The 25903-nt window shown below is 50.3% G+C and overlaps 1 protein-coding gene across 1 annotated transcript in view; it reads left to right on the forward strand.

Annotated features, from left to right (window-relative positions):
* Positions 1–5233: 5233 nt before the first annotated feature.
* LOC119159433 (uncharacterized) overlaps positions 5234–25903 on the forward strand; it is a 29419-nt gene continuing 8749 nt past the window's right edge. The window contains exon 1 of the mRNA XM_037412189.2: positions 5234–5830. Within this exon, the coding sequence (XP_037268086.2) occupies positions 5374–5830 (457 nt within the window). The 5' untranslated portion in view covers positions 5234–5373. The remainder of the gene's footprint in view (positions 5831–25903) is intronic.

The following is a 25903-nucleotide window of genomic DNA, read 5'->3' on the forward strand; positions in this document are numbered from 1 at the left end:
ATTAAGCCTTGCCAGCCGAGTGAGCATTGCACAGCTAAATGAATTCACTTCAGATACATGCAAATCTCTGCAATTTGTACATCAAAAAGAAGGTCCTTGGTGTTGTTTGGTTTGCCACTGCCTTAAATCCACACCAAGACTCTGTAGACACATGAAAACCATGCTAGAGCATTTTCAAATGTATTGCTACATCTGAACTTGGTACACTTTCACTCTTTACTGTATCCTATGCATTTCTCTGTTATTTGCTGGCTGCACTGGTACCAGAATTTGGTGGTGCATTCTATGTTTTTATTGTAGTAAAACGAGGCCACAGTTACATAAAGTTTGTCCTCTGATAAAGGCATAATCTGAGACACTGTGACTGAGCAAATGTTTTTTCTTAGATCACATCGTTCAGCATTTGTTTGCAAATTCGTGTGCGATAAGTATATCAAGTGAATGTACACTTGTTGGAATTGTAAAAGAATGCTCGAAGTATTTTCGAAGTGAGATATCTTCTGGTCTTGTGCAGTAGTCAATGTACGAAATGCAATGATCAGTTTTCAGTGGTTGTTTATTTATACTTTGTTGCTAAGTGCTCTTGAAGAGCCAATTGTTATATTGTTGCCTTGGGCATTCCAAAAGGCTAAGCATGTCTTGTTTGCCCGGTTTTTTATAGTATATTTCTCTTACAAAGACAGTAAAAAAGGCTTTGCCTCATTGATGGTTGCCGATTTTCGGACATGTGTTTAGAGTGATTCCAGAATCCCGTATTTTTTGTTCCTCTGACCTGGTATTAGGTTTCGGCCTGTCAAATTGTGTTGGTCAAACATATCAACACTTTGGCATTTAATGGGTGAATTTACAACATTGCCATTATATTGTATGATGAGATTACAGTAAGAGTTGAACATTAATCTGGGCATGTATGTAATATTCAATGCTTTAAACACATCTTTAAGCACACTTCATTTAAGAGAGCTCATATGTGGGCTAATGGCCCGATGCTTTCTTGAACCATTGAGGCCGTCTCTATAAAAGGAGAGCGCAAAGTTGCTCTCAAAAAGATCTTTTTTCATATGGCAGGTATTGCACATTTCAATGGTATTTATGTCGTCCATTTTATTGCATCAGTTAATGTGAACTCTGCTTCGAAATGTTTACGAGAGTTCCATTTGTTACTTGCATGCACTTTTGCTTTAAATTCTGTGCTACTCGTCCAAATCCTCATTTCTACTGCTTACAAGCAGCCAGTCTTTCTTTCCGGCTTCTCTCTCTCTCTCTCTCTCTCTTTCTCTTTAAAAAATTTTGTGGCATTAGGCAAGGGGAATCATGTTGCCATTGAATGTGAAAAGAAGTGCGGAAACATTTGAGCATTTTGAGTGAAGATATGTTTGAAGCGAAGGATCCTTTCTGCTGCATTTTGCCTTGATAGTTTTCTGCAAAGAGAACAATTGTTGCACTTTTTCAGTTGTTGCTTATGTTTGAAGCTGCACAATAGTTACTTTTTGCAATTTGAGATGCTGATGGCTGTGGAAACGTAAAGTATAATTTCACATCGAAATTCGGCTATACAGTAGACTCTCGGTAAACGGAACCTGAAGGGACCGGGAAAATATGTTTCATTTAACAGGAGTTCCGTTTACGGAGAGGTGAACATGAATGCAGAATATGAGCCCGAAACCAAGCATTGCAGAGGCAATAGCTCCGTTTAAGCAGTAGTTTTGTTTTACAGATTTCCGTTTACTGAAGAGTCTACTGTATAAGACGCAGCAGTTTCTTCCTCTATTGTTCAGTGAGAAATGTCTCATTACCATCGTAGCAGCTACAATATAGTGATGGCTGTGTGTGTGAATCAGTTTTATTGAAATTTGAACAGCTTAGACTTTGTATATGTTAGAAGCGAGCACCTTAAAAAGCTACCTACACACAAATTTTCAGTTGTTGAACTTTTTCTCTGTCCAATAAAAGAGCAAGTCCTGAAGAACCTAGAAAAATTTACTTTGACTCGTGAGTGCGCCCTTAAACATTAATTATGCGCTTTTTTTTTTATTAGTTTCAGTTCATATCGTGACAGTCGGCAGGATTTTGTCTTGGGGCTTGCGAACCCATGTTGCATCATCGTGGCAGGGCAGGAGTGTCTGTTTGGCTTGCATAGTGGTGAAGTGCCGGTGAACTTGAAGGGTGCTTTTGCTCCCCACCCCCCAGGGACCCCCTGTGGTGCCAGACGCCACATGCCTGTGCCAGATATTGTGGCATTTCCATGACTACTCTGCTGCGTTGATCCATTAGTGGCACACGGTTGGCCTCATTGAATGTTTTTGGCGATGCACAAGTGGCTACTTTGTATGTGATAGAGTACCTGACATCGTCACAACCAGCCATACTGGGGCATGCAGTCAACAGTATTGGCACTTCAGCCTGATGTCACACTGGTATCGATGTCAGTAGATGCCTCGTGCAAAGATTTAGTGCATTAATGTCAAAATAAAATATTTTATCAGCATTTACTGAACTTCATACTTGCTCAGAGTGGTCTCTGTGTACAAGAGATTTTTAGATCAAGAGTAAACTCAGCCTCAAAAATTGGTTTAGTCAGTATCCCTGTATGTTACCAACACATATATGTTACGGTCCTTTAAGAATTCTCACCCCATGTCTTTACATTGATATATTTATCAATTTTTTTTCTTTGTCTCTGCTGACCACGCGAGCAACCATTACTGGAAGTTCTTGAATGTGAAATTTTTTTTTTACTTGTAGTCACCTCACTACCAGCTGCACCAGGCACAGGGCATTTGTGCAGAAATAGCAAATCCTACTTGCATAGCTCAACGTTGCCTAGTCTTTCAACTTGCATGCTAGTACACGCATTTGTGATGTTTGAAGGCAAGAGCATTTGACACTGCTGCCTATTTATTTCACAGCTTTATCTGTTTCAGATAACTTTTCCTATTTGCACTGTAACTAGATCTTTCTTGCATAAATAAAAGCAGTGTAAGAAGTATGCTATGTCACTGTTCCTCTATATTGTGAAGAAAGCAAGAAAATTCCGCACTGACTTGGCAATGGCTTTATGCCATTGGGTCCTGGACTCGATTTCTTAGTGTGCTGGTTGCACTCTCACGTTGGTGAAGTTTATGAAGGGCACATGTACCGTGGTTCTGGTGCCTGTTAAAAAATGCCATGTGCTGAAATTGATACAGATACCTTTACTATGGCATCCTTTGTCGTCATTGTGGTAACATTAGGGCATGAAGTACTCTGCTTTAAGGAGTACTCGTGCTACTTAATTTTGCAACAGCTTTTCGAAATGAAGTTTCAAACCGTACATGTCAATGCGCCTTAAAATGCGACTCTTGTTTTTATCGGGCTGTTCTGGCTACACTACCAGAAAGATGGATAAAAAGAATCAAATCTATTGTCTTGCATTTGGGAGCGACAATTGTATGTTACACATAAAAGAACCCAGAAAGGAAGTTCATGGGAAGATAAAAAATTTTTGGAACATGGGGTGTAGGTACAGCCAAGACTTTGATGAGTCTGCTCGTCTTCAAGGCTCCAACCTTTCTTCAAGATTTTTTCATTGCATTATGGAATGGTTGTTTTACTTTTATACCTGTCTCTCTTCATTGCAATGCACCAATATGATAAGCTCTTTGAGATATAAAAAAACCGCCTGGCTTGCGGGGAACACGCAGCATGATTACAGCAAAATCTGGAAGAGTGGCTTTTATAGAGCCATGAATTCATTGCTCTAAAACTCTGTAAGATTTTATAAGACCACTCTATTCTTGGCCAATCACCCTCAGTGGGTGTGAGCCACAAGAGATGGTCAACCAGACGTGCGTCCAGCTTGCTATACCACGCTGGGGAAAGGGTATCAAGGGATGAAAAAATAGACGGGAACATACAAAAAGGTGCACGTGAGCTTAAAATACACCGCAGCGTTCGATAGTAGTGGATGCAGGACTTCTGGCGTATCACGTTCCACTTCGTCATCTGCAGCATCGCCCTCGGGCAATCTTATCACGTGGAATCATTTCGGCAAGCGTCGCGCAGTGTTAGTACATTCCCGTGCTGCACTGGACAGAGAACATAGCGCAGCTTGCTTAGTGTCAAATAGAGAAACGTGAGTAATTATGGATCTGTCCACGGCCGCGAATTGATCGCGTATTTCCGTGCGAATATGTCCTTTAGAGAGGTAAGAATAGAAGTCGGGGTCACGCTCCGGCGTTTTCGCGCGCGAGGCCCGGAGGCGCCAACGTGCGATCCTTGAGGGAGGCGCGGTCGCCTTCGACGTCGCGACCTCGTCGTGCCGCGGTCGTTTCGCTTGGCCTCTACCTTATAGACCTCAAGCTCGATCGAGACGATTGCCGCGACGCGTTCTCGTTTCCGCTCAGTATGTCTGCTCCGCTACTGCGACTTCATTTGTAACTTAGAAGTGTGGCGGTTTATAGTGTTGCCACAGAACACCTACCAGTTGTTGCTAGGTGGGCACAGCTTCTATCTACCTAACTCCCCCACCCCATTCTTTTTTTGCGCTCGAGTGCGGTGCTGTGTTCTTGGCAACTTATTGCCGTCCCCACAAAATCTCTAAAATCTCGCACCGTAGAATATCCTGTCGCACTATGTGCCCGCCTTTTGTCGGCACCACCGTGACACCTGCAGTACCAGAAAACAGCGAGTGAATTGCCGGGAAAAGTGCCGTAAGCCGCGCATAATTAAATTTGGATGCGTTCAGTCATAAGGTTTAATTGAAAGTTGAACTGTGTGCAACATTTTCGGTGTGTGTGCATTACGGTATGATTATCAGCCAAATGTATTTCGTTTGGTTTTCTTTTTTTAGACGGAAATCCCGAATATTTCTTCAATATTTCACTAATTTATTTTCGTTTAGGATTTCTAACAGGAGAATAATTTGCAGTTCTTTGTTGGCAGCCTAGAGATGGAAACGTTCTTCACAGCGCCCGAATGCTCTCAATCTGCGATTTCAACCAGTAACGATTTATTTTGGTTTGTATATATATATGTGTTTTTACTCGCTCGCCACCTCCTGAGATGCAGCCGACGCTAGCACGCGCTCAGGTAGCTGCGTTTCGGCGAGTGCGGAAGCGCAAAACACCAAATAAAAATAAATAAATAAACCGGAAGTATTAGTTGAGACCGCGTCCAATGAAGAGCGAGTCTTGAGCTTTACGTCACCTCCGCTAGGTGAGCTTCGGCCACTCCTCCAAAAACCACGAGGGAAAGTAGCAGATGTGAACCAGCCGTCGCGGAGAGTGTGTGTGGTGTGCCTCTGGTCTTTTCCCGCGTTCATGCGGCAACGTGGGAGTTAGCGCCCTTCGGCATCGTCCTCCTATTTCGCGTTGCCTGCGACCCGGCATCACAATGACGATGTATCTGACGAGGGACCTGGACATAGATGTGAGTCTGGCCGCCGAATGCCTCGTGGCGATGTCCAACGCTCGACCTCGCGACCCGTACTCGGACTCTGATCGGCGCAGTCCGTTGTCTCTGAGTACGACGGATGGCAGTGACTGCATGCCCGACGAGCAGGAATCTCACCTCAACAACACGTCCAAGTATATGATCGCCCGGATACTGACGGACTTGACGCGGGTACCTCAAGAGCCGGTGGGTTCGGCTACCGCGAGGCCCGTAAGCAGCGTTAGGCCTAAGGTGCGCGCTGCCTCGAACAAAGCGATCGTGGCGGCGTCGTCGGCCACACCCGGCGTGCGTGGACCTTCGTCTGCGGGGAAAAAAGTCCACAACTGCGACTTCCCGGGATGCGACAAAGTCTACGGCAAGAGCTCCCACCTCAAAGCCCATCTACGCACGCACACAGGTGAGGAAACTGTCGGAACTGAATGCGTATCGTCTGCTAGCGAGAGGCCGCTTCGGAGAACCGGCCCCGTCTTTTTTTCTTTTTTGCGCACTGCTTTGTCTCGATCAGCTGTGAACCGTGCCGATTCGCGCGCTTGGTGATCCGCACAAAGTGTTTTGGGGAGCCTTTTGTAAGCAATAGTGTCTATATCTAGTCCCGCATTGAGCGGGGTGGGGCTAACGCTCCGTGTTTCAGGCCGCATTTCTAACCCTCGAAGCACTCGGCCGCCCGAGAGGGGCGTTCCTCCCTAGCAGACGACAGAGCGTCGGGACTCTGGTTTCCTTCCCCGGAACAGCGCTTATCGCGCGACGCATTCGCTTGGTCGACTCCTTCCCGTGATCGCGACAGAAAGTTGTAAAGCCACCAGCGATGTGATAACGTGCGGAGATTAGCGGCCCGGCAATCTGGTCGCGTTAATGAAGAGGCGCTGCTGTTTCGCGCGCGCTGAGCCTTGTCGTCAAGGCGGCTTGTCGCGTTGCCTACGTCAGTGATCGGCGAACTGTCGCGAAGCAGGACGTTCATACCGCGTTCAGCGCGACGAAGCATGTTTGGGCGTGCATGGCCATCTCACGGTGCGTGAAAAGCTGCCTCCTCCCAGCCACCGCGCCGAAACAGGGGTCTGGCGGGCGCCTCGTTGGTAGTACACGTACTTACTTGGAAAAGAAGAAAGGTTGTTGTTCGAGCGAGGCCAACGTGAACACGCCGGGGTCTCTTGAACTTCCCTCCGCCTTCATCCGCTCAGTGGCCTTGCCGCGCTCACCGCTGGACGCGATTTCGCGCGAACCATCTCGCTCGCGGAGGAGAGGCCCAGCGGTCTTTGTTTTTGCTCATAAGTTAGCTGCTGCTTACACCCTTCTCGCCATGTGTGGTTCGCGGCGTAAGCACAAAAGGCGCGGTGCGCGTTTGCCCGCTGATCGACGTATTTAATTTCGCCCTTGAAACGCCACTGGGTTGATCCTGTGTGTACTACCTTCCTTAGTGCGTTGGTGTGCCGTAGTTCGCAACCACGCGAGGGCCATCTGCGAAGTCATTGCGTGTCGTAAACTCCTGCGTCGCAGTTGCATCATCGCAGGTAGATCACTGCGCCCTTCTTGGCAGCCTTTCTCTTCGCGCAATGCGCCTGCTTCAATTCAACGGAGCATTTATGTTAGGCCGCGCTTATAGTGCCGGCAAATTATCCCAGAAAAGAACTTGCCTGCAGTTTTTTTTTTTCCTATTGGCTTCCCATGACCATGTGACTTATCTGGCGAGCCTGTCATGCCTGCGATACATGTGCCGGCAGAATAATGACTGCTCTTGTAGTGCTGGTAGCTGGCATAATACACCATAAACCAGCGAGTTCATAGCGACCTGCTGTACTTTTAGCTTTTAAGCCGCCATTGGCTACTTCTGCTCTCCGATGCATGGCAACACTACGGTTGATCACCATTGTCAGGGACCTGAGCTTCCCATCTGTTGGCCAAAGCAAGTCGATGGAGTCGACCCGGCCTCTAAGCATTTGCCGACGTAGCCGCTGGCAGTGGCGCGAACATCGAGTACATTTTGTTTGTAACGTGAATGACGTGAACCTAATCTGAAGAAACTGCCGGCATTCGGTCAACTCGTACAATCTGCCGGCAATATAGACACTACCTTTACGGCCAACACTGCGTTGCGTCGTCGCATCGCATAGTAGGAGCCACACTGTTCAGTCAGTGCCACCGTTTGCTTTTCTTTGTTCACGCCCCGATGCGTGTGTGTGGGTCTCTGGGCACGCACACTGGTTTCATTGTTTTTCCGCCCAGTACGCATTACTTCATGGCGTGTCACTGTTCGCACAGAGTGCAACAGCGTTTGTTCTACTCGCGCTTCCTGTTCAGCGGAGAAAATACTTTTCTTTTTTTCATGAATCGACATTTTCGTGCAACATATGGAGGCCATTATTGAGGAAGGGGGTTGGGGGTTACGACTCCGATTAGCACGTGGCGCATGAACATCTTGCAAGAGCATCAATATAAAATTGACAAGTCACAGCCGTATTTGGTTTGAAGAGCGGCGTTGACAGGCGCGGGAGTTGTAGCTAAAACAAGAGAAAGTAGGATTTTATTATTTTTTTTTTAATATCAGGAAGATGTACTGGCCTTGTCTTAAATGAGGTCTGCGTTCACGTCTTTCGGTGAGGTGGTGGTAAAAATATGCCGCGTTGCGTAGGTTTGGCCACGCGGACGATCCTGGCAGGTCACAAAGGCCGTGCGCGCGGGGGTATCTCCTGCCGCTGACGTGCTGCCGACGTCAATGCCAGCGGCAGCAGCGTGCGTCGCACTTGCTGCGCGCTTGCACAACGCGCGCATCTCGTGCAACGTGTGCCGCGATTCACGTGCTGCGCTCTTCCCGGGTGCCCCGCCGTCGACGTGCCTGCCCAGACTCTCCGGCGCCTCGCGCGGGGTGGGAGCTTTTCCGAACACGTGTTTCCCGGCCTTGTGGCGGATCTCTTCACTACGCGCTCGCTCGCTGGAGAACTCCCCCTTTTTCTCCTGTGGTAGCCACGCTGTTCGCGTTTCCCCCCTAATTTCCCCCGTTTTGTGTGTGCGTGTGCTACTGTCTCTTGATGTTTCACCCAAAAAATGCGCCCAATTTTCAGTGGCGGAGTAAGTGCTGCATTGTTCGCGACGGGTCTTCCACGTCCCCGTGGTGCCTCCACGAAAATCTGGCAGTTGATGGGAGCGGTTACTCGGGTTTAACGACAGTAACGCGACATCAGTACGAGCATCACCGATTCTTTCTAGCTGTCGAACATTCGGATTCTACAACACGACACGTCATTCCTAAGCTGCAGCTTGCATCTTCGCAAATGTGCAGTCTTGAATACACATATTTAGCATTGTGCTGGCGTGATTTGCATTTTCTCTCTCGAACGTCGTTGTCTTCGCATGGCCTGCTGCGGTGTGGCGTACAGAAGGCGTGCGGTATTCGCAGTCTTCACGCGTAAGCGATCATGTGCGCGTCAGGCCACGCCTCCGTCGCCTGGTGGGCACGTGGCATCAGCTCTGTGCAAGCTGCGCGGCCTTTGGAGCCCGTCCATCTTGTCGACTGGTGTTGCGACGCTGCGTCTTCTTCCATCTGCGTCGTGCTTTGTAATCTCGAGTGGGCGTGCGCGCGCTGACAGCTTGTGTCGCCATGTTGGCGCTAGACGAGCTCTCACTCGTTTGCCGGGGTCTGGTGTAAGATTCTAGCAAGGAGAGGGCCAGTCGTGTGTCCATCAAACGATCCGCACGTCGCCCTTCACTGCGGGAGAAATAGTTTTCCCGTGGAGATCGGAACTGGTTGACCGGACATTCAGTGTTCCCCGTGGCTCCCCAAGGGTTGCAAAAAGCAGTCCCATTTCGTTTCGAACGGATTCGCACAAAAGATTGTGCGTTGGTTTGTCATTCGCTTTCTGCAACTCCATTGAACGCCCCCCATTGAAAAGTGCGTCTTGCAACGAGCCTGCGTTCTCCTCCGTTCCCACGAGGTAGCGCAGCTCGAAAAGCATAAGCACCGTTGACGTGTGGCCTAACATGCTTACGGGACGGAACAATGAAATTAAAGTTAAAAATCAGAAAAGTTGAAGCACGTACGCAGAATTCCCTTTCTCTGCAAGCGGATTTGTCATGCAACGAGCGGGTCCGCACAGTTTCTAGGAGTCGACGTTTCGAAAGGTGTGTCGGCAAAGCTTTTCGAAAGCCCACGCGTGTCAGCGCTGGTGCCACAATACACAAACCTTCGAGTTTCTCTCTCTTTGTCTTTGGCATTGCACCAAAAATGTCAAGGCCCTACTGGTGCTTCTTTTCGTACGAGAACTATTTGGGGAAGGGCCACTCTCTCTACTACGGATTTCGTCCGTGTTTTCAGCGTTAAGGAAACCAACAATGTGGCACTCCTTGATTTTACGTTTTTTTTTTTTTTTGTACTTGTATTCTCGGCCAGTTTTCGTGACTGGGGAGGCTCACAGCTATGGGGACTGCTGTTGATCTGCCAAGCGCCATGGCCTCGGTTCGATTGGGCACGTTAAACGATGCCAAGTGGGAAAATTGATGCAGTTCGTGCATTGTCATGATGCAGTTCGTGCCACCTGATACAATCGCGTATTTAAGATTTTTTTAGAAAGCTTTTCTTTCGTCGCGTTGGGGTTTTGAGATGAAAGTTAGAAGGCGCGTAATTAACGTCTCCATTGGGAAGTGACTTGATGAAAAGTCACATTGCAAGAATATTCCTCAGTTTCAGAATCGTCCGTTCAGAAAAGAAAAAAAGGACAAATTGAATATGGCTCCTCAACCTCTCGATCTGGAAGCGGCGGGGGTTCGTGCGCAAATCTCGGTGCTCTTCTTTCTTTAACGTCACAAGAGCAGCTGCGTTGTCTACGCGGAGAGACGAGGTTGTTGGTGATTCGCCGCTGCAACCTGCGCTCCCTATTTTTTTTTTTTTTCGTATCGGCACGTGTTGAGCCTCCCCCTTTTTGTGCATTTTTTTTTTCTTGCAGGCGTGCGCGACTGTTGCTACTTGGTGACGGCACGTGTTAAGTACAGCCATCGCTTGGAAGCGTTTGCGAACTGAACGTCAAACACGCGTTGCGATGTTGTTCGTTTAGAATATTAAGCGATTCACTTTCCGTCGGGCCATAACGTTCGTACGTGGTCATACCTTTCAAAGGTCAAGGCCAGCTGCTTTCCCCCAGTGGCGAATGCGTTCTCCGTCAGCGGGCGTTGACGAATAACCTCGCAGCCTCTGGTACATCGTTAACTGCGTTTAAATGTGATCGAAGTGTAGCTATTTGCGGGTAGAGTTTAGCGGGTTATGGTAAGTCACATTGACTGAGCGTCATCTTGAAGCCAAACTTAGCGCTAAGGCCGATCAGGCGTTTGCGTGAATCTGATCATTTTTGCGCCACTACTCGGTTGTGCGGGCGGCGTAAAACCACTGTGCGAAGGTTTGGTGCTACTCCCTTTATATGGCCCTCTAACTAGATGATGAGTGGCCGAGGATGTTCTCACCGCGGCCATCGTAGTTCAAATTCCCGTTTGTGAGAGAGTAACCGATGCAGAGCGAATATGCTAAAGCCGTTCTTTTTTTTTTTTTTTTTTTGCGTTAGCCCGCCTTAAAACACTTTCCCGTGCGACGCTCAAAACTGCCTTCGTCCGGCCCGTTTTTGTGTGTGTGTAGCTTTAGTTCACCTTAAAACACTTTCCCGTCCGACGCTCAAAACTGCCTTCGTCCGTCCCGACTTCACAATCCGATTCCGCTGAAATCGGATTCCGGACGCGCCCTGCTGCCAAAACGTTCTCCGTGGGGGGAGACGCGTGTCCCGTGGTTGATCTGTTGCGGATCTCGCTTGCTTACTCGAGCCGGCAGAAGGGCCTCGTTCGGTGTTATTCTCGGTCGTTTGCACGCCCACATCACCTCTCTCTGTTGTGAAGGGCTTATTGGCTCGCTCGCCGCGTTCTTCGAGCTGATCGGGCAGTACGTGCCCACAAAGAAGAGGTCGGGAAATACTGCACACGTCGCGAACAGGATCGGGGGCCGACTTCAGAGATTCTCTGGCGCTCTTCTTTTTTCGTCGTAGTCTTTTTTTTTTTTTGTCATATTTAGTACAGCTTTAGAGACCGCCGATGGCGGTTTGAGATGTGTGGCGCGTTAAATCCTGCGTGACCGTGAAAATAGTTGCACCGAGAAGCGCATGCAAGAGTGCAAACTTTTTCATTTTTTTCTTTTATCTTTTTGTACTGGTCAGTCTTTGTGGCAGCGCAGGCTCAGTGCTGTTAGCCGAAAACAAGAAGTGAGTGCTCGGCATAGAGAAAAAGGCTGCTTTCATGAAACAGAAAGAAAAATACAGCAAGTATGGAGTGAGTTGAGAGGGAGAAGCGCTTTTTAAGTCTGGGGGCTGACTCGCGCAACCTGCTTGCCGGGCACTCCGACGAGAACGGCTTCTCAGTAGTCGGCGTTTCTACAAGAGCTCCCTGAACACGTGCTTTGCCTGTGTACCGTGTTGTGCAGCGAATGGGACCAGCTCTCCGGGGTTCATGCACATTTAGCTTTCCCGAGCGCCGCGTTGATGAGGTCCGCCTGTATCGCATCATTCCTTTCAATCGGTTGCTAAATGCACTGCAGGGGAAAGCTAGCTCTTCTCTGGGTATAATACACACCACTGTAAACGTGGCGTAAGCAGCCGTCCGATGAAAAGGTGCCGACTTATGCACTCGTTTATGGCGAGGACAAAGAAATCAGAAAAGAAAAAAAACGTCTTGTAGTTGTACACAGACAGCGCTTCAATATGTGTACATGCGCCTCATCACCTGTGGCTGTTTTATGTTCTCTCTCAACTATATAGCTTTTTATTATAACTTCCGGCCAGCCTACGCAAGCCTCCTCAACGCGTGCGTGAATTGCGAGTGGTGCAAACGAGACACGTGTGCCGTGAACGTGATCCCCGGTAGTTCGAACTCGAGCATGGCGGGGAGTTTCCGTGTGACTGTGCGCTAACCGTCGCAGCCCCACTTGTTACCACTGTACGGCCTCCTCGGGCGCCGTTTGGCCCGCGCCCAGAGTGGAGCGATGATAGCGAGAGGCCTCTTGCCTTGCGACACGCGTACACTGGTGCGATAAAACAGGCGGCGGTCCGCTATCACCTTCCCCGCAGATGCGCCGGCGGCTTTGTAGCGCCCCACTCTTCCTCGCCGCAGCATCCGCGCGACGGACGGCCGTGCGGAAGGATTGCCCGTGGCGAAAGTGGCGGCCCGAGGTCATCCAAGACTCGGCTGAGGCTATCTCGAGGGGCATGCCCGACTCCCCCTTTATTGGTGGTGACCCTTTCGCGCGTTAAGAACTGGAAGGGGTAGTTTGCGCGCAAACCACGCGAGAGCGTGGCTTCTCTGAGCGAAACGATGCATTTGTGGATGTTTGTTGCTGTGTTTTGGTTACGTTTCGAATAAAAAGAACGGACTGTCGTGAACTTCGTGACACGATTTGAATGCGGGGGGGGGGGGGGGGGTGATAGAAACAAGAGAGAAGGCAGGGAGGTTATCCAGGCACATGCCGATTCGCTACCCTACGCTGGGGGAATGTGAAAAGGCAGTATGGAGATGAGAGACCATTTGAATTGGTGAGCTCAAAAAGGTCAAGGCCGCGAAGCGCAAGTGCTAAACTTGCGCTAAACTTCGCCTTGCGGCAAAGCGAATCCAGGCTCCACGAAGCCAGAAGAATGAAGGCTTGGGCAAATTTGTGTACTACCCATTATTCCCATGCTGGCTGAAGCGCCGTGTCCTCGTAAAATTAGATTACTTGTTCATCGCGTCAGGGTTTTATGTCGTCATGTTAGTAAGATTTCGACCACGTTAGGTTAGTGAACACAATCTCTCTGTGTATCCATGTTTTTTTGTGTCCTCTTTTAATCAGTCATTCTTTATAAACGATAACAAAATAAGCGGTTGCATAAGTAATAAGGGTCGCGAGCTTCGTTGTAGTTCCTTCGCCTTCTGTTGTGCTCTACTCGCGTTGCGGGACGAGATTCCGGCTCTCGTGCTCCGACGATCTCTGGTTCTTCGACGCAGCTGTCTCGACTTTTCCGTGCCAAGTTATGCATGACAAATATGCAGGAAAAGAACAACGGAAGTCAGATGCACCCATAACATTTGAAGAGTCTTGTGCTGCAGCGCTGTTTCTAAAAAAAGAATACCGCTCCAGGACGAGACAAGATAACAAACGCCATGCTTAGAAATCTTAGTGACGCGGCCCTACGACAAATCACGTATTTCTTTAATGAAAAGGTGTGGATAGATGAAAGCGACCTTCCAGTAGAGTGTAAGGACTCGCAGATAATCCTAATACCAAAACTAAGGAAGCCAAGAGATATTAAGAACCTTCGCCCAATCTCCCTTACTTCATGCCTGGGTAAGTTTTTTGAGAAAAAAAAACGATACTAACTCAATTAACAGAGTATCGAGCGACGAATTCGTTCTAGCGCTGGATATCAGGAAAGCATTCGATACAATGTCTCACAAGGTGGTAATGCAAGGTCTCGACTAAATTGACTGGATAGCCAACAAAGCCGGGATTTGAGACACATACATACCAATAGCTTTTCAAATTTGTACCGCCTTAGTAGAATATATTCCACGCAATTTAGAGAAACATGTTCATGGTGTACACAGACACTCAGCCGCATAACGCTGCAGTGGATCAAAAAACCCAAAGAAATCGACAGTCTACACGTTACTACCCACCCACACATGTTACGCAGGCAGTGGGAGGCGTTGCTTGCGGACGAAGCCAAGCAGAGCCAAATTAACAGCTTTGCTTGACCAGGCCCAGCGAGCCTCTCGTGCCAGCGGAGCCCTGGACTGTGGGCCCGACCACAACTGCCTGCATTTACGTTTTTTTTTTTTTTTCTCTGAATAAAGTGTCTTCCTCCTGTTCACACAATAAGACAGCGTCGGGCAAGCAAACCTTGCCTCTTTCGCGCCGTAGCGCCGCGGGCGTCGTCCCGTGGTTGTTAGCGGCGCCTACGAGCCCCGGCAACGGATTGTTTTGATACAGTGCTTCCGGCTTTGACACGGCTCTCGGTCGCTTTACGACATCGGCGTCCCGCGGAAGCCGACGATACACCGCCCAGTAGCTCTTTTCTCGTTCTAGGCTGTTTCAGAAAGCTCGATCGGGCGGGACTGCACGAAGGCCACTGTTGCATTCTCTTGCAGGGTCGTTAACGCAAGAAGAAAAAAAAGTTTGAACCGCATTGGTAAGCTACTTTCCTGCAAACCCTAGTAAGTAAAGCAACTTTTGCACCGAGATGGGTTTTCTAGGACGAATAACGAAATGAAATTACAGCATATACACGGAGTGAATGATGATGAAACCCTTCGACGCTTCACCCGAAGCGTCGAAGGGTTTCATTTGCAAACCGTGAATCATGCGCTGGCCGCGTCCGTCCGTCAGTCTGTGTGTATGTCCGTCCGTCCATCTCGTGTCTTTTCACCATGTATTCATTATATACAAGTACCGCCATCCAGCGGACATTCCAAGGACTGAAACGAGAGGTGGCTACTACATACAGGAGACGCACGATTCACGCTCCTAAAAAGTGAGACCATTCGCGAGGCCTGTCGCGACGGTATGCAAAAGCGGAATACATTGTTAATGTAGCGAGCCATCAGCTGAAGTTGATTTGTGTAGAAGTGTTGGGGGCTACTGTACTCGTGAGCCTCAGTGCAAACACTAGCGCTTCATATCAGCTTACCGCTTCCGGTGTTGTTAATATATCGATTTTGCTGTTGGCATCGTTACGAAACTACAAACTGCTGATATAAAACATATACAGCCGTTAAGTGCATGTGTGTGCGTTGATTTGTACATATATTGAGCGCAACTTGATAACGCCTCGCTCGATAAACAAAAAATAAAGCACATTCACCTTGCATCCGCGTGTTTCGCATAACATCGATTCCCAAGGTACGTGGAACAGCCGAATTTTTTTTTTCATATGATAATTAGTTAGTCTAAACTGATATTGTTTGCAATGGTGCTGTGCCGTTGCATGGCCCTCAGGTTTTTTTTCTTTTTATTTTTTTTTTGTACCGGCAATTCGCGGTTTCTACAGAAGTCCTTGTCCGCTCCAACGTCCTCCGTGCTGTTACAGTTGTATTTGGCAGCCTTCATTTTTACTCGTCTTCGTCCGTCAGGTGGCTCATACCAGTAGCGGTGCGTTGTCCAGAGGCGACACGCTCCCTATAAGGAAGCAGATAGGGCGCCGCTGATGGGGGCGCCTGCGGCTCGTCACTTTTATACTTACTGTACGTACACGCACACATACACACTCACACGTGTGCGCGCGAACTCTTAGTCATTTTTTACGCCCATTTTCTCGCTATTTTCTCAACCTTGCCCTATGGCCTACATAAATAGCATCGTGCTCGCGTTCGCCGCGGTATTCGGCGAGGACCGCCAGAACGTTTCTCGTCGATGGACTTTTTAGAGAGCGGGCGAAGTTGTCTAGGCTGCTATAAAACCGTTTAGGCGCCGCCCCCCTTTTCTTTTTTTCCCTTCTTTATCACCTCCCCCCTTATTTTTGGCTCCTCGATAATAGGGACGTCGCCATTTTGACAGCACCACCTGCCACACCCGGAGCGCCATTGTTTACTGCGCCGTCCAGCAGGCTGTGCAGTCGCCGGCGGTAAGGGCGCCGAGCCAGTCGGTCCATCACGCCCGTCGGCGGTGTCCATCACCCAGATTTCGCCTGCTCGCCGAATCGACGCCGTAACGGCGGAGGAAAGCGAAGCTTGCGAAATGCTCCCGCGTGCTCGGCGCGGGTTTGTTTCGGAAGCTCGCAAGAACTCCTCTCTCTTTCCGCACGCTGCGAGCGTCGGCGCGCTTCTCTGCCGTGACCCACTTTGCTCGCGGCAGGTAGCCATTGTTTCGTCGTCGCCGCATGCACTGCGGCTGTTCTTATATATAATATCCTTCGGAATTTATACCTTTGGCTATTCGGTGGTGGACGGCCTACGCTCTTCCCGTCGGGCCGGTCGCCCGTCTTCTGTGTATCATCGGCCCGCATAAAGTCTCCGAGCGCGTCTTGTGTGCCGGTAAAGCGAGCCCCTGTTTCGTTTCGGTGCCGCGTCGGGCTCCGCTGCATTTCGTTGTTTGCGCCGCGTGCCGTTTACATCCGTTCTCTTGGCGAGCGTTGATTCATTTTTTTATTGTTATTTGCCTACGCGTCGGGTTTTGGCGGCTGTATTCTTCGTAATAACGCTCCACCGACAGCACGTAGTGCGTGCCCATTGCAGACACACGTCTATGCGCTGAGCTGCTTGCCCCCTTTTTTTCTATCCCGTGCCTCTCTTGTTCCTTAAATGAAGGGCGAAAATGATCGAGTTCCGCGAGTAGCTTGTCGTCCCCCGCCTCTCTTTGGTATTGAGGGGCGCAAATGTACGACAGTGGAAGAAAAGGCGGTGGACTGTAAGCTGCCCCCGGTTCTTGGCCGATCCCCCTTTGTGGGCGACAGCCGGAAATGTGAGAAGAACATCATCATTGCTGACTGTTTTGTTTTATGCTGCTCCTATGGGCGACTAATTTCTTAGGCAATCGTAATCTTTCCAATATATAAGCTCCATTATTCTAAGACTGCTCATTATTTTATAAAACCACTCAATTCTTGGCCAATCCTCCACAGCGGGTATGTGCCACGGGCAATAGGTGCACAAGAAGGACTGTGGCGAGTGGTTTTAGAGGGCGGTGGGTGAGGGAGGATATCTTCACAGTGGTGAAAAAAAAATTTAAATTGTTGCTCTAACGTGACAGGCATGTTTGACCGACCTCCCTGCCCACCATGCCTGTCCTTAAAATCGCGTGCGTCGACGCACATACTTGCGGTTGTAGAGTTTAGTGTGGGCAGCCACGTGGACACTGCTCTCAAGTCTTGTTCGATCGAGCGCCGGGTCCACCTTAGGCCTCTCCGGTCGGCCATTGCACGTGTGCCTCGAGCGCTCGGCGTACAGGTTGGAGCGCCGATGCGTGCCACTGCTGTACTGCGACGGGTGCCCGCGTATTCCTTTGAATGCCGAGTCCGCGGGAGACGGACGCGCGACGCTTGGCCGAGCATGCTGCGCGCCCTTCTTTTGAAATATGTGGGGAAGGTGACAAGCAGGAAAGGGTGCACGGCCTTCTGGGAATGGCCTATAGTGTGCCTGCGTAAGGCGTGCTCCCCCTACCGGGCTGCAGAAATTAGGCGCCTTCTTCCTGTTCTAACCACTACCACCGTGTGGGAAGTGGCCCCTCGTTTGAACGGACCACTCCCGTAGGATGGCGTTGCCTCCATCGTTGCGTACGTACACAGTGGCACCACTGTACAGCGCCGTGGCCGTGCCTGAGGCCTCCTTCTCTCCCTCTGTATTGTACAGTATTATGTACGCGGACCGCGGCGTTCCGAGTCGCGGCCTGGTCTGCTCCAGTTGCTTCGCGACGCGCCCTCTCATCTGCTGCGCGGCGACGTCGGGTTGTTTTTCCTCCGCCGACTCCCCCCGTTTTACGTGTGAAGAAAGGCGGTTTTTTTTTTTTTTTCACATGCTCTGGCAGTGCCCTGCGAATGTGGGCGCTGATTTGTGTGACGCAGCAGACTCGTGGCGGCGAAGCTTACGCAGCCATGACTTGTGTCTACAACCAATGGCTGTCCGGAGGGTCCGGTCCATCGCGGGCTATGTCGACCTGGGTGGAGCTGCCGACTGGTTGAGAGAGTCTCAGTCCATCTGGTGTTTAAGCTAAAGTTATTTGTAGGTTTTCTCCCTCTATCTCTCGTTGTTCTACTTCGTGCGTGCTTGTGCGGCTTCCTCGCGTTCTCTGAAGCGCGTCCGGTCGAGGTTTTCGGAAGAGTACTCCGCCCGTTGTCACAGTAGGCCGTTTCTGGTTCGGTTGTGCCAGCACTCGGAGAAAACCCGCCATCATTGCGTTACGGAATCCCGTGAAGTTGCGACTGCCCGCGCTTATTCTCAGTGAAATGAGCGAGCTGCGTTCTTTTACAATCCGCACCTCTCTCTCTTTTTTTTTCTCTCTTTTTTTTTTCTGTGCGGCCATCTACCGTTTTCTAGTATTGTGGGGCCGGGACAACCTGGTGCTGCTATAATAAAAGCCTCGGAGATCGGAAGTGATTTCGCGATGTTTCTACTGGCGTAAGGGTGCATGCATGCGTCGTGGCATCGTGGAAGAAAAAGGGGTCATTTGAGTGACCACTGATCGCTAAATGGCATTAGAAAACTAAAGACCCCTTATCGTTCTTGCCTGTAAAAAAGTGGCGTTGTGGGGACGTCGACTTCCTCGTAGCAATCCGCCTTTTCCGCAATCCCGCGGCTGATGCGCCCCTTTTCTAGCGGAAATATCGCGAAACGCCTCTTGGTCTCTGAGGCCTTCGTTCTAGCAATGCCAGTTCTCTCTACCAAAGAGAGCAAGAAATGTGTGCGTGTATATGCAAAACTGAAAATTTTCGGTGGCGGGGGCACTTCTGTAAGGCTCTATGGGACATTGGCGGGCTCTTGTTCGATTTTGGCAGTAACGTATGCATGCGTTAATTTTGCTTCTTTGTTTAAGTGTGGCTGCCCCTGGAGGGGTTTGAACCCTTGACCCGACTAAGCCGGTGCTGTAGTCGTCGGCCGCACGCCTTCTTCGCGAGTGTCAGCGCGACAACGGCGCGGCGCGCCTTCGCAGTTCCAGATTATAGCGCTCGAGGCTTGTTGGGTAACTGCGCCGGAGGCAGGCCAGCTTTAAGGTCGCCTTCTATCTGTGCATGCTTTCGGCAACCCTTCCGCGGGCGCTAGTGCTGCCTTTTCGTTTCACCTTGGATGCATTCCCTCCTGTAGTAAGATAACTTCAATGTCGCTTCCAAATCTATCTATCTATCTATCTATCTATCTGTCTGTCTGTCTGTCTATCTAAATTGTTTAGGGCTCTTATCTGGAGAGGTAGAGTAGCAGATATGAAACTATAATAATATGGTTGGGGTTGCAGAAGCTCTCAATTCAGAACCTCGTCTGCGAATTTTTCAATGTCCGCCAGGTACCCTGTATATTTAGGTGTTGTAGCTCGAGTCGGCCACTCGACGTTTTAAGGTTATCGTGAGAGGTGTGCCCGAAGTGCAATTCTACGCAGCATGTGCATGGTACCGGAAAGGATGGGCTGTTAAGGCCCCACCCATATCGACGGGAGTACAGCATTTGTCGGGCAGTCTTGTGCAGATTTTAAAAATTTTGTTGCATCATCTGGCAACATGAACAAAAAAAGTTTTGCAGCTCAGTGACGACTAAATCTGCAAGATCGGGCTGTTGGGCAGCTTTCATCGTGCAATCTTGTGCACGCCGTGCACATAAACCATGGAGGAAGGAAGAAACTGCGGAGAGGCCGTTACGTCACATTTTGTGAAGCTGGAAGTAGGGAAGAATAGAGGACTCCAGCTCGCAATTGTGAGCACGCTACGGCGGCTCGCGCATGCGCGCGAGACGCCGCCGTGCCCACCTTGTCCCCGAACCCCTTTGCAAAAGCACGTGACTTCCGCCACAGTTTTCGCTCTGCAGCTCGCGTCCTTAGCCTTCTTTCCTCCATGACATAAACCATAGCCCAAGTCCATTACTCCTTACCCGGCCGCGGCGACCGCATTTTCGATGGAGGCCAAAATGCGCGAAACCAGGGTGCTTCTACTTTGATGTACATTAAGCAACCCTAGGTTGTGGAAACTTTCGGAGCCCTCCGCGGCGTCTCATATCGTGGTTTTGGAAAATTAAACACCAGCAGTTATTATTGAAACGATTCCAATACTTTTCTGCCAGAAAGCACTCGGGTTGTGGAGTGAAGCCATCCTTTTTCAAAACGTTACTTTGGCGTTCGGAGAGTTGGTGTTTCCAGTTCTGTAAAAAACCGCGGTAAGCTCTTGATGGTTATTGAACAATGGGCCTGTTAACAAACCAGCGTCGACGTCGTATGCGTGGGACACACCTTTGTTCTTAATCACGTGTCACCTACCTGTCGCCTGTAGTTCATTCGTTCTCTCCCTTTCCTCTGTCTGCTAAACGCAACAAAAGGTTTGGGTTCGGCTGTCCCCGCGTCGAGACAAATTGTTTGAAGTAAATTCACAATCGAAAACATCCAACATCGATTTATCAAGTGGTTGAATGGGAAGGGGTGATGAAAAGGCAACTGAATGCCTGACATAGCACTGACCCCCGCCCTGGCCCCAAATAGTGAACACATACTTGCGATGACGAGACAGGTGATCGCCGTGGAGCGTGTGTACTGAATGAAGCAGCGATACTGACGTCAAGCCGTGACGCGCATCAACAGGAAAAATGGAGTTCACTCTATTCGTGGGGAGGTCGGTCGCGCTGTTGAAACGACCGCGTTTTTGTCGCGATCAGAGGTCGTTGTCAAGCGCCTTCCGCCGCGTCGGTTGTTTATGTTCTTGAGCTGAACGAACCAGTCTTCGTGATGTGTTTCGTTGCATTACATCCGCCACAGGTGAGAGCGCTTTCGTTTAAATTTACTGGCGAGCAGCGCATTGTGGTTGGGTTCAATGACCTTGCAATGCGGTCTTTTTTTTACACTTGCATTGGCGGGTTTGAGAAGCTGAGCTGTTTAACCAGCATTTTACAGTCGCATATCGAGACCAACTTGCAGTGTTACGAAACACTGTGCGGCGATTTCATTGTGCGTCAGTAGCTTTGGCAGAAAATGTTTTTTTTTTTTTCGTGGTTTTGGAACGGCCAGCCGTTGATGTATGATGTGCATGTTGCATGAATTTTCTTAACCGACGCTTGGACGAAATTGTGCGCAGCCTCTTACAGTGCCAAACCAGCTTCTCGGTGGCCTTTTTGCTTCTATTTGAGAACCTGACATGGTTGAGAGACTGGATGAGTTGTTTTCGCGAGCCTCCGTGTTTCGTATGCGCGATTTTCCGCGCGTCACTCGGCGCGTCCAGCGGAGTGCGCACTTCGGGCGCGCTTGTGGGTAGGCTGGCTGTGGACTTCCCGGTGTGTGTTTTTCGCGCTCTCTTGCCCCTCGTCCTCCCTGCCCCCTTTCGTGGGTCGTGCTCGCGCAGTTGCTACTGCCGTCCCGCTAGCTGCGCGACTCTCTCTCTCTCTCTCTCATCCTTTCCTCCATGCTCACACTCGTGTCTTCCAGAACTCGAGCACAGCTATCGGCCTCTTTTCCTTCCCTTTGTTTATTTGCGCTTGCGTCGACCGTGTACGGGTTGTTTCTTTTTTTTTTAATTTTCTGTGTTCCGATCGTCTCTTCCTCCCCGTTCCGTTATCCCATAGCTTCCGCTTTACAAAGAGACGGCTTGCCTTCGGTGCCGCCCCCTCTGGGCCGGCGAAACGGGGCGTTAATTTAGACTTCGCGTGTTCGGCTGCCTGCCTGCCTTTGCAGCTTTGGTGGATTAAAATATTGAACCCCTATACTGGCTTCGGAAGCCGTTGGCTCCGAATGTGAAAGCGCACGTTAGCGCCCGATCGGTCTCCACTCTACAGAGCTTGCGTGGCCGCTGCTTACGTTGAACGCCTCTCTCGACGCTTCTCTGAACGCTCGGGAATGGTGAACGGTGGGAATGTTTTGTTATGGGCTTCCGTTTGACGAAGGCTGACTTGATGCCGGATGGCTGACCGTATAACTGACAATTTATCGCGCCGTTCTAATATTCGCGGACGTCCCTCCAGTTTCTGATCGTGTATTGCTGGACTTGTAACGCGCGTGGACACAACGAAGACTGGTGAGCACTCCCGTTGCCTATGTGTGTAGTATGTACGAGCGTGCCACAGTAAGGCGGTCCCGATACTCCGCTTTTAAAGCACTTCGGATTACGTATAGTTCTACTGCCCATATCGGAGTCTCCGTTGCTCGTCGGGACGCGCAAGCGGCAACTCGCACTGCTTCGGGCGCTTTGTTTCTGCAAAGTGGGGCAGACTTTCCTCGCTGTTTTACAAACTCGCCTGTCGTAAAGAACGAGGTAAAAAAAGAAAAACAGTACACCGGTGACCTGACTTGGAGATAATTTTCCTTTTCATTTATTTGCCTACCTAGGCAGCCTTTGCGCCACGGCAAGACGCTTGGATTGTCTTCATTGCGCGTTGCCATCTCCTTTCACAGTTAGATGCATCGAGGGAAAGAGAAGGGTGTAATTATTCACTTTCAACTCGCATAGTCACGGATGCTGGAGCGTTTCTTCGATAACTTTCACTGCGCAGGGGCGGCTGTCGGTGCGCATTAAATCACTGCGCACAACGGGGGATTGTGCGCCCCTCTACTTATATCGCGCACGCAAGCTCTTCCGAGCGTGGTTATCCCACGCTGCTAACAGGGAACGGGCGCTTTCATAGCGTTCCTCCAGGACAAACTATGTTAACGGCCTTGGACCACATGTGAGGCGTCAGACCAGCGTTGTCCATTGTTCGCATCCCGGTTAAATTTCGGCGGCAAAAAGGTCGGCTTGCAGCGCGAAGCCAATCGTTCTCCGCGGCGCGACTGACCCACTATCGTCAACCGTGTGTCAGTCGGTCACTTCCCGGACTTCCTCGGGAGAATGCTGCAGCACCGTGTCGGATAGCTATACGTTGCCTTTCTGTTTATACGTCTACCTGGATCTTGCTTCGGACGCCCGGGGAGAGCAATGGGCGGAGACGCGGGGCGGCAACAGCTGACTGGGTTGCCGCGTGTGCTGTCGGAAGAAGCAAATGGATCGCGCACTTGCTGGTCCAGTTTTCTCGCTCGGCGAACTGGCGTTTCCTCGGAGAGAGAAGGCAGTGAGCGTTTCTCCTGCGCCGTCGATTCCGTGCGACCTGCTTTTCTTTTCTGGCGGCCGAGAGCGAGAGCTGTGTCCCTGCCCGCTTTTTTTCTTGTTTCCTTGAAAGCAGCTCTCTCTCGCGTCTCAGGTGTTGCCCCGCGGCGGAATCGTTACGGCCGTGGCGACGCGCCCTTACCTGTACGCCACGCGCCGTGGTGCCAGTGTCAAACCCTGTAGCCCGGCTATGGTGCCTAGAATGGGCGCCCCATTCTAGCCACCCGACCATCGCGCCGATGGATACTCGGTGGTTCTGCGTCTTCTACACCGCTTAGAAAAAAAGGAAATGTTGGAACAATCGCTTGACCGAGCGGCTTGCATCTCCTGCTGTACACTCGTCTGGGGAGAGTGTGTGACAATTTGGTGCAGCAGCGCTTCGATCTTGTATTGTAAGCGTGTCCCTGGCGGCGACGGCAGCCCTTCAGGGCGCACCTGCTCACGCCCGAAAATTTTGTCTCGTCTGCGTCTTGCGAGCCTTTTTGATGAACTTGCGGGGGAGCATTTATCAACGCTGTGGGCACGCGACACTTCGCTGTAGTACGCGCGCGCTGCGATTATAAGGCTTCGCAGAAATTGCGTGGCTGCTTAAATTCAGATGACTTTGCGCAACGGCCTAGAACTTGTTCTTGGGCGAATTGGCGCATGTGTTCATTAAACACGTTTCTAGTGGCGCAATGCTTGCAGCATGAAGCCAGGACAAAGAAGAGACACGTGGCGCTCCTCTGCGTCTTTGTCCTCACATTGTTTAAGGTATTGCGCCAAGAATATGGAGTTTTCGAATAGCGTGAGCCAAGTTATCGGGTGTTGTGGGCTTGCCGTTTGTGTATGGGTGCCATATGAGGTTTCAAATAGCGTTTGCCCTCGCAAACGCTAACGCACGCTCCCCGCAGAGAGGCTTTTCGGGCCGCACGCTATTTTCGATTTTGTGTGTGTGCAGACCGCAAACGCCATAGCGGTATCATACATGCGCCGTGGCAGCGACCGCGACGAATAGCGTACGCTATTCGAAAACTCGCTAATAACATGTGACCTTTCGGATTTAAGACGGAAAGCGCCCATGGCCTTCGCGAACACTTCGCCGTGGAAAGTCTCGAAAAGTCCACCGACGACTGAAGTCTCGGGCGTGATACCCGACCGCCTTCTGAAAGAAGGGGAAAGGAGGGTAAAAATCTAATCCGCAAACACCCCACCCATTTGCGGCGTTCCATCATGTCACTCTGGTTCCACTGCGCTGAGCTTCGGGCGCCATGAAAACAAAAACGCCACAGTTAGATTCGAACGAGACCCCCCCCCCCCCCCCTCGCCGGTCTTCGTCGTGCAGACAGCAACAGTGCGAGCGAACGGGTTGAAGCGGCGGCGAAAGCCGTGGTTCCTGTTATCGCGGTTTCCTATATTATTCTCGTGCTGGACTCGCTCTTGTTGCGGCTCCGGCAGTACGGCTCGATTCCCCTCTCCATCTTGTTCTTTTCCTTTAGATTCACGTGGTCGATCTCGAACACTCGCGCGTCACGGAGACGAGCGGTTGCTGCTGTCGAGGAAGCGGCGGCCCGGGTGGGCGTGGCACTTCTCGCCGCCTGTTCCGCTCGCCGTTCCAGATTCGCGGGGTACCTTGCGGTGCGGTTTCGTTGGCCGTACCTAGCCGCCATCTTCTCGGCCGGTCTCTTTTTAGAGCGAGTGCGCACGCACACGTACCCCGAGCCTTCTCCTTCCGTTCTACCTGGCACGAAAGTAGCTTTTATTTTATTTTTGTCGTTCTCTTCCTTACTCTTCCCGTTTCCTCCTCTATTCTGTAACTGGTTACGAAATCCAATTAGTCGTATTGGCTCTCGGCAGTGCTCACTATGGCAGAAATCGGCGCGGGCCAGTTTGCCGTCCTCATTTTTATTTTTCTCCTTCACGGGCACGGTTCTTTGATCTGTTTCTCTCAAAGGTTACCGCTCTGTGTTGACATCGACTATCCAAGCTAACGGAGTGATGAAATGAGTGTGCGCGAGTTTGCGGAGTGTTACTTTCACGACGCATTCGTGTTGACAACGCCCCGCCGCGGTGGTCTAGTGGCTAAGGTACTCGGCTGCTGACCCGCAGGTCGCGGGATCGAATCCCGGCTGCATTCCCGACGGAGGCGGAAATGTTGTAGGCCCGTGTGCTCAGATTTGGGTGCACGTTAAAAAAAATCCAGGTAGTCGAAATTTCCGGAGCCCTCCACATCGGCGTCTCTCATGATCTTACGTAGTTTTGGGACGTTAAACCCCACGAATCAATCAATCATTCGTATTGACAACGTGGACGAGTTTTTTTTTTTCCTTTTTTTCTTCATAGCTGACAAATAACGGCCCGTGGCTCCAGTGAGTCGTGGCGCCGTGATTTATTCCTTCGTTATCTAAGTTAACCGGAGAACAGCGTATGGTCGAAATTGACTCTTGAACCCGCCGCTGAAAGGCGTTCTTCGTCGCTCACCGGGCAGTTTCTGAACGTGTAATCCTATCGTTTACTCTAGCCTTTGTCAAGACCCTCGCACGGGTGTGCTGCTTGCAGCTCGTTACCTTAATCGACTGTTCAACTCGCTCATTATTATGCTGCGACGGAACGGTCACTGACGCCCGAAAAAAAAAGGAAACGGTGATGCCCGAGTTTGTTTTGTTCCACACGTTCTTTCTGCGGCTAGGCTCTTGTTTACCGAGGAGGAGAAGGCATTGAACCCCACCGTGTGCCTCGTTGCT

The sequence above is a fragment of the Rhipicephalus microplus genome, chromosome 1, assembly GCF_043290135.1.
Source record: "Rhipicephalus microplus isolate Deutch F79 chromosome 1, USDA_Rmic, whole genome shotgun sequence".
Lineage (NCBI taxonomy): Eukaryota > Metazoa > Arthropoda > Arachnida > Ixodida > Ixodidae > Rhipicephalus > Rhipicephalus microplus.